This window comes from Dysidea avara, chromosome 13 (assembly GCF_963678975.1).
Source record: "Dysidea avara chromosome 13, odDysAvar1.4, whole genome shotgun sequence".
Lineage (NCBI taxonomy): Eukaryota > Metazoa > Porifera > Demospongiae > Dictyoceratida > Dysideidae > Dysidea > Dysidea avara.
The window spans coordinates 9286381-9302802 of NC_089284.1; the positions used below are offsets into that span (position 1 = coordinate 9286381).

Sequence of the window (16422 nt, forward strand, 5' to 3'; positions counted from 1 at the left end):
TCTGCTAGAGCAACTCTCTGTTTGTCTGTGGCGCCACAATGCCCGGACATTTTTACATCTATTTAGCCTGTTGCCTGGCAGTCCTTTGTGGGAGTTGAACTCTGTTTCATGCTCCCACTCCCTGCAGTTTGGTCAGTAGTCTGCAGGGCTTTCTTCTTAAGGTCCCTGTTCGGGGGTTTTGCTGTGTGTATGCTGGCGGTCCATGCGGTGTTTTTGTAGGTCTGTGTAGGCTCTGTAGGTTTAGCTGCTTTTTCTTTTTTCTGCTTTTTGTCATTTATAAATTAAATCAGTTAGGTTTAACTTCTATCTAGAGATCGGGGAGGATGGGAGTGCCATTTGGGCAGGAATAAAAAAAATAAAAAATGACAGTAGGTCGGCAACCGATACAACTGTAATGTGTCGCATCTCGCGCTGCCCTTTGCCATATGTCAGTACGACACCTGCACAATTAATTTTATAAATTGTTGCGCATTTTATGAATTCACAAAAATGCGCAGCGCAATTTATAAACTGCGCAAATTCACAGATTGCGCCAATAAAAAACAACAGGCTCGTGATTTTCTGACCATGGCGTGGTGGACGGTCGCATTTTTCATCGTTTCATTTGTACTGTCAAGCGCCTCTGCTAAAATACAGGGTAAGAGTTTGTCACTTTTTGGTTATTAAATAGATCGGTAGCCGGATATAATTACTAGCTAGTCAACCACTATTTTGTGGGGCGTGGCTAGTTTTATTGTTATTGTTTTGAAACTTCACAAATAGAGGGGTATACACAGTTAAAGTTTAGCTATTTAATGATTACGTAGTTTCAGTGGAATTGAACTGGTCAAGTGTCTGCGATTCAAAAATGCAAGAATGTGATGAGGTAGCTACAAGATGAGGTAGCAAGTTCCACTATTATTAGGCATTCCAGCCCAATTTTTAAATTTTGGAAAAAATGGACTATTTATATGCTCAATAGATAGAGTATTGATTGCCGATCTCAGAAATATATAGTTTGTTGGGTTGGAATTGACTACTTTGGCATGCACAGTGCTTTAAAACTGGCTGAAAAAAGGTACGTTTTTTCTCCAGGGCTCCCCATACATTTTAAAGGGAAAAATGGCACAATTGAATCAGGAAGCCATCTAGCACTCTGGACTGTCTTGAAACTGCAGTTGCTTCTAGCTGCAAGTTTGTACATGCAATGAGAGTAACTTCAGACGTTATCGGATCTCAGTGATCTTTGTATGCTTTGTGGTGAGCAAATATGTTTCACCTACTACACACTTCTCAATACAATGGTGTATATCCATAGGTAAGTGGCTATCTCAAGTAAGTAAAAACATCAAGTTAACAACTTATAAAGGTAAACAACTAAAGTGGAGGTGCCACAATGATGCAACAATACCTAAGGTGGAGTTGTGGTTTCAATTATGGTATTGTTATGCTGACTTTGAAGTGGTTTGCATTATTGAGCTGATGACACAGCCATCAGAAAATTGCTCTGGAGCTGAAAATCGCTAACCCGAGCGAAGTAACTACGCACTTTAAAGTAAGCACCAGTGACTACCTTCCACCCGATAGTATGTTTTTTTAAAGTTTTAAAGTATTCTACATACATTACAAGGCTTGAAAAGATTACAAAACAACACAAAGCTTACTTATATGTAACGCGCATGACAAAACTAAGATTTTCATGATGATTACCGTGTGGACAAACCCCATAGCGAATTTCATCCTCATTGGAGCTCGGACTACGGAGCAATCCCAAGTTAAACGCGAGTTGTTGTTTTGTGCCAGGGTTCTATTGGGGAATGTACGGAGAAATTTTTAATTAAAAAATCTCGGATACTGGAATGCCTACTATTATTATTATTGTTTACTGAGCAGTCAGCCCTGCTGGTGTGCTCAGGAATCACATAAACACAAATACGTTAGGTACAATAATATGATTGGAGTCTAGTAAATAGATCAGCATCTGCAGTTTCAATGAGAGAGATAAACGTCATAATAATTGACAATTACATGAACAAATAATTACAAGGGGTCAGGAGTCCAGTCTCAGGGTTACCAAGTTATTACTAAAAAGTATGGAGCCCTGACAAGATCAAAAAAAAAAAACTACATACAAAATTAAACAATTATACATGGCTTCTCAACAGGTACACAGATCAACTACATCCCGTGTGTATCAGTTGGTAGTATGTTCCAGTCGTTTATTGTTCTTGAGAAATAGCTGTTTTGGTATGCCGTGGTGGATGAGGTAGGTAAGATATAGTGAAGATGGTGGTATTGTCTTGTTGGTCGTGTTTTTGTTAAGTAATAATGAGGAATTTCCACTGTCTTGATATAGAAAGTATGAAGGAGTACTTGTAGGTATAAGTGTTACAAAATGATCAAACAGTCTGAACACATGGCAAGATGCATGGCATGATCTTGTCTGTAATTGTGATGTCTGGAGGTAGAACTCAGGTATATGTATTCAGGTGGTAGCTAAGTAAACGTTTTGGTTGAGAATATTGTACAACATGATTATGGAAAATGTTCTCTTTGAGATTCTAATGACTTCCACCTGAGTTCGTTGAGCATCTGTGTTAACACTGGCATCATAAGTGTACTGATACTCATTTAATGTATCTTGCAGCACACCTCTGGACTCTCTCTAAAGTGATTTTATAATTGCCTGGTATTTTAGAATCACGTGTGCATAATCACATGTAGAATAGTAGCTAATTTGTAAAATCTTTGCTCTGTAGCTGTATATTTTTTTGTAGATGGAAACTTCAGTTTTGCCAGTTACTACAATGACCACATGGTGTTACAGAGAGCTCCAATGAAGGCCACCTTGTGGGGATACCTTCGTAATGAAGCTGTGAACAATTTGGTGGCTGTGAACTTCAACAATAAGAAATATGATGCTGTTTACATTAAAGGTGAGCATGTGGGTGACATTATGAATATGATGTGATTTGGGTTGAGGCTAAAAAGCCTGTACACCCAATAAACAAAAATTAACTATGAATATTACATTTGCATCAATCTAAAGTTATAAAAGTGATTATCTATAGCTGATTTAAAATTATATAATGAAGAATTCGCCACATTATTACTCGAGAGATTGTTCCAGCCAATAATTACTCTAGTACCAAAGTAGTTGATTCGACTTGAATGGTGGGCAGGGGGCTTAAGTAATTTGTATGCGTGACCTCAGGTTTGTTTGTTGTGAGAAAAAGTTGGAGTGATCTAGATCAATGTAACCATTTAACAGCTTGAGTCGCCATATGCATGCATGTACAAAAGAGATGGTAAATTCATTGATGTCATTTGATCTATGTATGACTTGTCTCTTAAAGATGATCCAGTTTTGTAGCACACTGTTGCACACCCTGTGTTGATCCAACACATAATGGGGTCCCATATTACATTTCCGTATTCTAATATAAGTTGAACCATTGACTTGCATAATTGCGACAGTACAAATTCATTCAAATTAATAAAGCCTCTTTTCATACAAGCCAATGCCCTGTTTGCTTTCATAGCTACTTCAGAAGCATGTTGGTGGAACTTTATACTTGCATCAAATATAATTCCCTTAGTCCTTATGACAATCAACTGAATCCAATGAGACACCATTAAGATAGTAACCTCCAGAGCTATGTGTGGCTTGACCAAAGTTAATCACTTTACATTTAGTATAACATTGAAATTCAGTTGCCACACTTCACACCATTTGGCTAGATTATATAAATCAGTTTGAAGTTGTACATGCATGATAATGTAGAAATAGTTCGTATAAGCTTGGTATCATCTGCAAATAAAAACACATGGCTTGAGATAGATCCTGGCATATCATTAACTTAAATAAGGAAGAGGTCCTAGAATTGATCATTGTGGAACGCCACTCTTAACATCTTGCCAACACCCATTTAAAACAAGGCTCTGTCTCCTATTGGATAGAAATCCATCAATCCATCTAAAAAGGTTGCTTGTAATTTGATAATGTTTGATCTCATACAATAAACGTTTATGCGGCATGCACTACCAAAAGCTGTTTGTAGATCCATGTAAATAACATCAAGGTACTCCTTGATCATTGGCTGTAAACATAAGGATAAAAGGAGACATAATTATACAGGTGAATGATTATTTTCATGTGCCCACCACACACTGCAAATGTTTTATAGCTAGCATGAGGTTGAACTATTATTGCATTACAGATACTCCCACAATGTATCGGTGGATGGTGATGATGGATCCAACACAAGAAGGTGGTCCACATGTCATCACAGCCACAGCTGGAAACCTCACCCTCACACTTAATGATGTCTTGTTTGGTGATGTGTGGATATGTAGTGGTCAGAGTAACATGCGGTTTACTGTTCATTCTGTAAGAAACACTAACACATGTACAAAATCAGCTATTCAATCACGGTATGTAACTGCAGGTGTTCAATGCTACAGAAGAAATAGCTGCCTCTGCCAATTACCCTGAGATCAGAGTATTCACAGCATCACTGAAGGACTCTACTAAACCTGAAATTGATTTGTTGGGTATTGATGAGATGTGGTCAGTGGCAGGACCTAGTGAGTTACATGCAAATGTACAACATGTAAACAAGTGGACAACACTCCATGAGGTGTGTGGGGTCATAATGTTTGGTTTACAAGAAGAATTAGTAAAGTAATTCCATAATATATTTGTATTCATATTCAAAGCTAATGCCATGTGCATTGAATCTGCATTCCATGTGTCTTCAACTCTTTTTTGTTGATAGATGAATAAATTTTGCAGTACCTATCTATGATACATCATACTCTAGGTTCAGTTGGACATGGTGATTGGAGTTATTTTTCTGCTACCTGTTGGTTCTTTGGGAGAAATCTTTATGACAATTTGAAGTATCCAATTGGACTTGTAGCAACTGACTGGGTGGCACTCCTGTGGAGGCGTGGTCATCTCCAGATGCACTGAAAAAATGTGGAATGGATGGAAAACACAACCCACAAGTACACAAGTACGTAAAATATGTGAACATATGCAACAAAAAGATATTGGAAAACTTAAAATTTTAATCATTCATGACTGCAGCAAATCTGGAATATTTTGTAGCATCCAAATTGTTGAATTTCTATTTGCTCATAAATACAATCATGCAATGCCTTACTAGTCCTTAGCTACATGCATGCACTCTCCAATTGTGACCAGCTTGTCGTACTCTCGTGCATGAAACTGCTACTGCTCAGCATACAATATTCCTACAAACATGGGGGAAGTGGTTAAGGATCAAGGTGTTAATAGCGAAATGCTTCTGTAATTATGAGCAAATAGATATTCAACAGTTTGACATGAACATGGCATTTGATATAGGCTGGTTTTTGGTCCTGGCCTTTCACCTCCATATGGGGTGTTATATAATGTTGACCCAGCACCCATACCTATGTGAGTACTCCTTACAAACCAGTGGTAAAACTATTAAAGACTTCTTCAACACCATAATTATACAGTGGAGGCAAGGAAATGCTGCATACTTTGGTCCAGTGTCTATATAGCTGTATACACAGTCTATATACATATAGGTGAACTATAGAAATAAACAATAAAATGTTGTATACTGAACTCTCCTAAGGGTGAATCAATTTTTGCTAAGGTCACATGGGGGAAGTACTCAAAATAGTAGGAAAACTTTTGAATTTGCATGATCATGATGCAATCCGCAGTGATTGGAAAAGTGAATAATTTCCACTGCAGCAGATGATATGCAATACCAGTGCAATGTGTGCCCTACACATGCAGTGCTTTGTATACAATAAATATTTTACTGTAATTTCATGCAATAAAATTTCATGATAAAAATTTTGTAAGAAATTTTTGTGCAAGTTTTGCATATGAAAATTATTTTACAATCAATAAAAAGGTATTATACATGCTAGACTTTGTCTGCTCTAACTCAGTTGCAAATTTACGTAATTTACTGTATACACTACTACACCTATTTAACCTTATCTCATTGCAGCTGTCAGCTGAACTGTCTATATAGCTCAACATTTTTCTTATCTCCTATTGTACTGCATATACATACATACACGCATATCATCTTCCAAATTTACCTCAACCATATAGGCAATGTGCCAATTGTTTATATAGGGTTGAAGGTCCAGGTAGTCCATCAGTATTGTGGAATGCTATGATCCATCCCTTTCTAAACATGACCATATATGGTGCTATCTGGTACCAAGGAGAGGCCAATGCTGGAAAGCCTGACACGTACAATTGTACCTTCCCAGCAATGATTGATGACTGGAGGGCTAAGTGGTTTGAGGCAACCATAAAGAACACAAACAAGATGTTTCCATTTGGATTTGTTCAAGTTAGCCAAACGTATTATTATGGCAACAAATTATTTACATGTTCAATTTTACTGTTTGTATTAGCTTGCTGCAAATGGAAACAGCAATGTCACTGTGGATGGATTTCCCGATATACGTTGGCACCAGACAGCTGATTATGGATATGTCCCAAATTCTCGTATGCAGGAGGTATTCATGGCTGTTGCAATGGACCTGGGTGATCCTACCTCTCCTTTTGGTTCTGTCCATCCCAGGGACAAACAAGATGTAGGACATCGACTTGCTTTAGCTGGAAGAGCTGTAGCATATAAACAAGAAGGAGTGTACTATACAGGTCCCATAGCTAATCAAGCAATTGTAACTCACTTTACACCTGAGTCTGTCCTAATAAATTACACTATTCCTGAGGGATATAGTATAGAAATCCGATCTCATTCAGGATTTGAAGTGAGTTGTATGAAGGATGGACAGCTAACATGGATGAAATCATTTGTGTCAAAAGTTGATCATACAATTGTCTTTATTGATAATTCCTGTGATACTGGTAATTTTCCTAGTTATGTCCGCTATGCCTGGAGAGAAGATCCATGTGTTTTCAAAATGTGTGCTGTGTATTGTGGTGATCTTCCTTCACCGCCTTTTATTTTGCAAGTATTACCAACACCTTATTAGAAAACTGACTAATATAGCTACATGGCATATTTTATTTTAAAGGGTTTTTACTGTGCATACACAAATTAATAGTTATATACAACTTGGCACCATGTGTGTGATTATTCATCATATATATGGTATTGTAGTAATGACGTGTCATGGGCATAGTATGTACATTTATGCCTTGTTTGTGGCACTTGTGTTAGGGATAAGAACTTGTGCTGTTAAGGTAGAAGGCTACTATATGTCAGCTGGAGCCGATGCCAGTTAACACAACATTGCGTATTCTATCATTTGTAGACTGGCTTTGTCCCACATTTGCTTTATTACATGAACTCCCCTGGACCAAAATCTTTGTCCTTTTTATGGGTTTTGCATTGTGTCCTTAATTCAGGGAGTTTGTCAATAACCAAGAACTATGCACCCTCATAAGTTATGGTCAGTAATATTAAGTACATAGCTGACATTTCATCTTTTGGTAGGCAATGCATGCACAGTTGAAACTGGGCAAAGTTTAAAAGTCAATCTCAGTCTTATGTGGTGAGCCACCTTCTTTTGTGTGTGGATGGGAAAAGCCATGATAGCCTAGTTCCAAATCACCAATATTTATACGGTGAATCTGCCTGGATATAAAGTAGTGGCCATGCACCTACTGCTGGCATTTTGTTTATACATGCTACACATTTGTACTCCTGCCACCTCATCTCATCAATAACCAGCAAATCAATTTCAGGTTTAGTTGAGTCCTTCAGTGATACTGTGAATAGGTTGATCTCAGGGTAATAAGTGGAGGCATGCAGCTATTTCAGCAGAAGAATGGCCTTACTGTAGTATGTAACAGCTATAAGACAGGTTCCACTGTACGTGCATGCTAAGTTTTCAGAGTCACAGAGTAATGCATGCATGTATGTAATAAAAGTTGAGTTGCCACTGACATGGGTAAATCATATGCATAATAGATTTGTGATGGCAATAATATAGCTTAGCCTACAACAGAGTTTGTCTATGGCTTCTAGATTGTCAGTGACATTGCTTACTCAGTGCTGTAGATATCATGCTATTGAGTGGTCCCAATGTACATACCAGCATGTGTGTGTCACTGGAACATCTTAATACGCAGGTCAGTTTTATTCTGAACTTAAGTACATATTCAGTATTTCAGTCAATTTTGCTGACTATTTTTTGTGTAGCTATACTTCAAGTATGTAGCTACCAATTACACTCATCATTTGTAATAACTAACTATTGTATTAGTGTTAGTAGTGGAATGCAACTAGTAGCTGATCTAAAAGGATCTCACAGTCACAAATGGATGCCAGTAGACCTTCAGCATACACTAGATTTTAATAACTACTAGTGATTATACATCCCATAAAATAACCTACCATCCATGTGTTGATTTCATGCATGAAAGATGCGTCAAATTTTTTGGTGACCATTAAAAGTACATACATGAATTACATTATTTGCATAATTATTGTTCATTAGCTTGTAAAGACAACGTTACTGTGGATGGATTTCCTGAAAATATGTTGGCACCAGACAGCTGATTATGGCCATGCTCTGAACACTCATATGAAGGAGGTTTTTAATGGCTGTAGCAATGGATCTGGGTGATCCTGACTCCTTTTTATCCCAGAGACAAACAAGATGTAGAATATCGACTTGCTTTAGCTGGAGGAGCTATAGCGTACAAGAAAGAGTCACTATACTACACAGGACCCATAGCCAGTACAGCATTTGTTAATCAAGCTTCACCAAATTTTGTCATAGTACGTTACACAAATGTAATGGATAATTAATACTCTGGTGATACAATATCATTCAGGATTTGAATTGTATTGTATGAAGACTTGGACTGGTCAACCAATCTGGATGGAATCATTGGTGTTGGAAGCAATTGGTAGCATTGAATCCTTGTGGTGCTGGCAATTCAGTCCACTACAGCTGGAGGGAAGACCCATGTGTTTTCAAGAAGTATGCTGTCTACAGTGGTGACCTTCCTTCACCACCTTTTATTTTGAAAGTGTTGCCAGCACCTTAGTGGAAATTTGACTAATTGATATTGATATAGCTATATAGCTATTTGGCCTTTTAAGCTAACAAACAGTATAATATATAGTTAGTTGTATTTATGCATTAGTTAGATATGTAGCTGCTGTATTCAACTTGGCACTTTGTGAGTTGCTTGTTAATCTATGGAATTTATTGCATGTAATGATATGTAAGCGTAAGTTTCTACTGGCATAGCTAAGGCCACTCATCATTAATTTTATGTATCAAATCCCCTGCCCACATTAATATGTCCCATGCACTGTCATCATTGTGACATCATGCACTCAATTAAATTTTCACCATTATTTCATCTTCTCATTGTTTAATGAAGTAATAAACTGACTTGTTTACATAGCTAGGCATAGTGGAAGGTAGACTAGAAGGGCTGAGACCCACCTCAATTCCAGGGAAGGTGGCTTTAACTCTTTTGATCAATAACAGATTGAAATACACTAATAGGACATTCAGTTATCTCTATATAAAACCGTCAGGTACATGTATACAATTGTAATGAATAGTGAATAATGAGCCTCCCACCCACATTGGCTTAGGCTAATTTTTCTGATCTGAAACATAAAATTGGCCTAAATAAGGCACAGGAGCTTTGATAAATGGACATACAGAATTAAACATTTTGTGTATTGAACTATTGATTGCTTGCTACCAAGGGTTAAAATTTTGCCAGATTCCTATTATCCCAAATTCCCATTAAATGAATCCTTGCTGGATTTACCAGCACGTGCATGTATCTGCCACACCCGCTTACTTTAAACTTCACATATTCCACAAGTATTATTTCATTGGCCAAGATTCGTAGCCACCCCATAGCCATCATTACATTTTGTTACTTTTAGGTACGTATGGCTATATACGTATACTTCTTCAAGGTAATACCTACGTAACTCATCATAAGGCATTTGTGTTAGCATAGAAAAGCGCGTTTAATTTGACTATAGTACTAGTATGGTGCAGCTCCTCCCAGAGCGGGCGGCGCAAGCCTATTAAATATTAATGTAATCACATGGTACTCATGTGACTCAGTTTTGTTGTCTACTGATCATGGCGTGGTGGGCAATTGCAGTTCTTCTTGCCTCATTTGTACTGTCAAACGCCCTTCAAGGTAAAAGTTTGCAATGATTACGAAGTGAAAGTCAGATTTAACCATGCATGGCAGTCATCATAGTTCAAATAAAATGGTCTTGCAGGGCGTAGCTGCAGTCTTGCAGCCCCGCCGGTTTTTTATTAATATGAAATCAGTGTACATATCACTCTGACACTGCATGCACACAGCTTTTTAATACACGTGATCTTAACAAAAGTCACTCATGTATGTATTTGACAGATGGAGACTTCAGTTTCGCCAGTTACTACAATGACCACATGGTGTTACAGAGAGCTCCAATAAAGGCCACCTTGTGGGGATTCCTTCGTAATGATGCTGTGAACAATTTGGTGGCTGTGAACTTCAATGATAAGAAATATGATGCTGTTTACATTAAAGGTTAGCAGGCCACTGAGGTGTTTGGTAATATTTTTGTGTACGTTCTAGTCGGTTCTACTGACACATGTTGAAAATGTGTTTAAAGTATATACTGAACTATTATTGCATTACAGATACTCCTAGAATGTATCGGTGGAAGGTGACAATGGATCCAACACAAGAAGGTGGTCCACATGTCATCACAGCCACAGCTGGAAATCTCACCCTCACACTTAATGATGTCTTGTTTGGTGATGTGTGGATATGTAGTGGTCAGAGTAACATGCACCTGGCTGTTAGACAGGTAAAGTATAGCTATAAGTCATCTGAAGGAGCTAACAGATAATAGCCAAAGTTTAAAGCATATTAAAAAGCTGTAATGTGCAACCATCTAATTCCAGATGAAAGTGGAATATGCTACGTAATTGTACTATTTGCAAACTCATACGAATGTATGTTCAGTGCGTACTACAAAATTTTGCTCAGAAAGTTTCTCACTAGTGATGAAGTGCATTGCCATAATACAGTATCACTTACAAAGATCCCTTATGTATGTAGTTTGAGCTCATGACCTAGCTGTTTGTCCTGTTAGAATCCATGGTATTATATAGTGTTTATGATCTGTGTTAAACTAGAAATAAAGTATTTCAGGATGTTCTTGTGCTGTCTTTATTGCCATATAGCAACTTATTCTTGAGAGAGAAACTTCATGACTATATATTGTGTTCTGTTTGTGAAAATTTTACTCGTCAATTGTTTAGTTATATCAACTAATTATTCAGTACACTATTATGTATATGCTGCTAGTACCATTGATTTGTGAATTTTTACCTTCACATGTTTGTGAGATCAGTGTGAATGCTCTCTAAAGTTAACTATTGAGTACTCATGAATATTAGCTTCTTGTATAGCCATGTGACAAGTTTTATGGCAGACCATAGCAATTTACAAATTGTAAGCATGTAGCAACAATGATACACACATTGTACTACAGTAAGTATGCAAATATTCTTGAAAAATGAAGTACGTTAAACTCCACAAATTCAATCTGTACTGTCTTTACAAGTCTCACTTCTTGTTGACAAAACATCACATAAGCTAGGTCACATGATCTTAATCAGTACTATAGAGTACCAATTTTACTATCCGAGTATCAAAATCCTTAATGAGTACCTGAGTATTGCATGGTTTCAACCTAGTCATATGTAAAAAAAAAATAGCCCTTGAAAACAACCGGCTGTATGGAATCAACCCTTGCTGTTATGCAAAAGATATAGTACTATCTGTGATTTGAAGTTGTGAATAAACTTGAAAGAAAAACTTCCACAATTACAAGTTGCATGGCATGTGCTAGTGTTAGCATATGCATTTAAATTACTTGTAGATGTGTATATGTACAAGATTGGAATAATCTTCCTTCATTTAACACACAGAGTGTATGTGTGCTTACTGGCTTTTGTATTCCATCAGGTGTACAATGCTACAGCTGAAATTGCGGATGCTGCCAACTATCCTGATATTAGAGTGTTTACTGCTGACTTAAACATGTCTGTTAAACCTGAAATTGATTTACTGGGAATTGCAGAGCAGTGGTCACCAGCAGGACCTGGTGAGTGGTCTGCAGTAATCTCCTAACCAAGACCACATTCACACATTTTGTTATAGCATCTATTGGAAATACAACATTCTTTTCAGCCACCTGTTGGTTCTTTGGGAGAAATCTTTATGACAATTTGAAGTATCCTATTGGACTTATAGCATCTGACTGGGGTGGCACTCCTGTGGAGGCATGGTCATCTCCAGATGCACTGAAAAAATGTGGCATGAAAACTAAACGCAGTCAAAAGTAAGAATACATACATACATACATACATACATACATACATACATACATACATACATACATACATACATACATACATACATACATACATGCATACATACATACATACATACATACATACATACATACATACATACATACATACATACATACACACTCCCACATACACACTCCCACATACACACATACATACATACATACATACACACTCCCTCATATACACACACACACATACACACGCACGCACGCACGCACACACACACACACACACACATACACACACATACACACACATACACACACACACACACACACACACACACACACACACACACACACACACATACATATACACACACACACACACACACACACACACACACACACACACACATACACACACACACACAATGCCTTACCTGTGTGCTACTCAGGTGCTAGGAGTTTGCACAGGCAAATCCTCCTGGGGCAGGACTAGTGACCCGCAGGAGGCTGTACTATGTCCCACAGGTGAGGTTGTGGCCTGGGCTCCTGAAGTCTTTCTTCAACCTTCACCCACTATGTGAGACATGGACAGTAGCATTTGCTTTTCCAGTTAGTACCAGGTACCCACTAATGTTACAGCTGGGTGGGCTGTTTTCTCAGTTGACACCAGGTCCCCATATAAACAGCTGGGTAATGTGAGTAAAGCTACTTGCTCAAGGAAACAACAATAACACCAATTTGGCATAACCGAGCATTGAACTGGGAACCTATTGATTACCAGGCTGATGCTCTAGTCACTTGGCTATGCTGCCTCACACACACACACACACACACACACACACACACACACACACACACACACACACACACACACACACACACACACACACACACACATACACACACACACACACACACATTGTACATACACAGTGCGCATGTGTGCATGTGTGAAAGTGTCACTATACACAGCATATCACTCGACATCATATCTCTTGTATATGTATGATTGTGTAACCAAGCATGGCACTCAGTGTTGAGGCTTGTAATTTATCTGGGAAAGGAACACATTGTCTACCAAAAGGTTTTCCAGTGTTCTGGGATGCATTTAGCATCATATAAAATCCACACATTGGCATGTCATTCTAAAAATTTAATGTTTCTTTGAGATCAGCAGATAATCAATGATGTAAGGCCAACATCCTCTGCACGAAAGTAAAGGTTTAGCGGTCATTCTCATTGTTTTGCCATTTTATTAATCTGGGACACCAGTACCGTTGCTTAGGCTCACATGTAGTTTGGGTGGAGAAAAAGCTGTATACATAAATGTAACTTGAGGTGATATGATTGTTGAGTAGGTAGCTGGTTTCCACACAATCAGCACCGCTCAGAATGGCTTCACCAACAATTTCCAGAGATGCTGCTGTACAAGATGGCTACTCGAATTACTAGGAAAAGCAGCCTAGTCATGCGAAACCAACAGTTTATGCTTTATAGTTGATGGTCTCAGTCCCTTATTACCAAGAAAAGGACAGTTGGCATTTATTTGATTCCCTGGATAAGTGGGTTAGCACCTTAAACATTACAAATAAAAGGACTCATAATGCTCTAATTTGTAGATTCACTGGGCCTAGTGACCATTCGGTACTATGGAATGCCATGATTCATCCATTCCTGAATATGACCATATATGGTGCTATCTGGTATCAAGGAGAGGCCAACTCTAGAAGTCCTGACACATACAATTGTACATTCCCAGCAATGATTGATGACTGGAGGGCTAAATGGTTTGAGACAACCAACAAGAACACAAATGAAATGTTTCCATTTGGGTTTGTACAGGTATGTTTGGTTATTTACATGCATATGTATGTGTAATATGAAATAATCCATTTATTAATAATTTAGGCAAGATTTGTTAAACACATCCAGTTAGATTACTTTTAGTTGTCCCAAATGGTTGGCATCCTATATTGAAGGCTCAGGGCTAAGTATTGCATATGTTGCATGCTATTGGTGGAAGGCACAAGATCATTTGCTTACCATTGATGTGTTCAAATTACATCTTAAGATGAAAGATTTTGTGGTAAAAAGGCAGATTCATCATAGTTTGTTCACCACTTATGGGGTACAGTTAATGCTACCTTGTGAAATTTTAATAAGTAGTTAGCCACCTACTAAAACATTACACCTCAGTACCAACCACAGATATGCTGCAATATTAATATATACCATGTTTATTTGTTGGTTACCATTGATAGTACATGAACTACATTATATGTAGTATTTACTAGCTTGCTGCAGATGGTAAAGAAAATGTCACTGTGGATGGATTTCCTGAAATACGTTGGCACCAGACTGCTGACTATGGCTATGTTCCAAATGTTCGTATGAAGAAGGTCTTCATGGCTGTTGCAATGGACCTGGGTGATCCTGATTCGCCTTGGGGCTCTGTTCATCCCAGAGACAAACAAGATGTAGGATATCGACTTGCTTTAGCTGGAAGAGCTGTAGGATATGATGATGAATCACTCTACTACACAGGACCCATAGCAAGAATAGCAAAAGCTGGCACTGCTGGTGAAATTATGATCATGTTTGACAGGGTCGCTACCAGTGGTTTGGAAGTTCGGTCTAAGATAGGATTTGAGGTATACTGTTATAAGTCTGGACAACCAATATGGGTATTAACAGATGTGAAGTCTAAAACTGGCAATAGCGTTGTTATCGGGAATCCATGTAGTGAGGGCCTGAGAACAAGTCATGTCCGCTACAGCTGGAGAGAAGACCCATGTGTTTTCAAGAAGTGTGCTGTGTACAGTGGTGACCTTCCTTCACCACCTTTTATTCTACCTGTAACAGCAGCTTAAACTATTTGACTACATAACGTTCTAGTGACTAATAATATAGTTTGCATGTAATGATTTTTTTTTTGAATGCATTTAAGTGACTATACATCTACTTACTTCCAGTGCATGGTGAAGGAAGTAGTTGAGGTGAGAGGAGGCTGCCCAAAGCATATACATAGGTGTAGCAATCGGGGGGATGGAGCCCCCCTTGCAATTCTCTGATTGCAAATTGTAGAAAGATTGAAATACTTTAATAGAGCAGTCAATTACTCTAATAAAGCAGTCACAGTAATCAGAGAAGCAGTATAACAAACTATGAAGCTGTAAATAAGGATTTTTTGTGCTTTATCAGTGATATTATTTGGTGGAGGGCAGCCATTCTTAGTAGGTGTAAGTGTCGACCTTTTTTTCTCTCTTTTAGCCCTGTGCCCTACCAAACCAAGAGGCTAGAGCCCCCTATCTAAAAATATCTTGGTACACCTATAATATACATAGAATTCCTGGTCTGGGGTTGCAGTCCTTCAGAAGCTGTAGCCATTTTAGCCTTCATAATGGTTCAAAGTTCACCAGAATCAATTAAAATGTGAAATAATGACGCAGCAACTCATATACTAGCCTTTAGTATTTTAAAACTGGCTATTTGCAGTCAATGAAAAGCAGTGTTACTATATCTATGCAAGATTGCAGAGCAGTACAAAGCAATTTTTACATACTTGATAGGTGGAAACAGATGCAACAATCAAATGAGGAGTGAGTGGTTTGATTTCAGAATGTTTTTCACTTTAGACATTCTCACAGTTTCATCCCCACTATATACATGAACAATAATTTTACTGAGGTGGCCCCTTGGATGATCAGGGGGACCAGTCCCTCTCTGCCTGTACTTGTGTCTAATCAACCAGCCAATGTCTACCATGATGTGATATCACCAGACAATGCTTGCATTATGATTATTGCACCTGCTGCATATAATGTGACAGTATCAGCATCAACAATAATACAGTTCATGTAGTGCTGATATTTCTTATTATCCTATAGTCAGTAGGTGTATACCAACCAGAGTAGCTAGTAGTAGCAATCAGTGTATTTTGGAGTAGTCATTATGTGAATGAGCTCGGGATTATGTGAATGTGGTGTAAATTATACGTTAAGTAGTTTGTGTACCCAGTAGTAACAGATCTGGGGATCCTTATTGATAAGGATCTTCAATTTTTGTCACCACTCTA

At 38.1% G+C, this 16422-nt stretch overlaps 1 protein-coding gene and 1 pseudogene across 1 annotated transcript; both read left to right on the plus strand.

Annotated features, from left to right (window-relative positions):
- Positions 1-523: 523 nt before the first annotated feature.
- LOC136242621 (sialate O-acetylesterase-like) lies at positions 524-7134 on the plus strand (annotated as a pseudogene).
- A 2913-nt stretch (positions 7135-10047) lies between these two features.
- On the plus strand, positions 10048-15312 carry LOC136242340 (sialate O-acetylesterase-like). The gene is made up of 7 exons (XM_066033748.1): positions 10048-10159; positions 10382-10540; positions 10654-10823; positions 11990-12128; positions 12185-12365; positions 13967-14189; positions 14642-15312. The coding sequence occupies exons 1-7, from the start codon at positions 10099-10101 to the stop codon at positions 15215-15217; spliced, it is 1509 nt and encodes a 502-aa protein (XP_065889820.1). The 5' UTR covers positions 10048-10098; the 3' UTR covers positions 15218-15312.
- Positions 15313-16422: the final 1110 nt, after the last annotated feature.

Coding starts and splice junctions, on each gene's coding strand:
- LOC136242340 (XM_066033748.1), top strand. CDS start 10,099: ATGGCGTGGTGGGCAATTGCAGTTCTTCTTGCCTCATTTGTACTGTCA. Junction 10,160..10,381: donor ACTGTCAAACGCCCTTCAAG/GTAAAAGTTTGC, acceptor TGTATTTGACAG/ATGGAGACTTCAGTTTCGCC. Junction 14,190..14,641: donor TTCCATTTGGGTTTGTACAG/GTATGTTTGGTT, acceptor AGTATTTACTAG/CTTGCTGCAGATGGTAAAGA.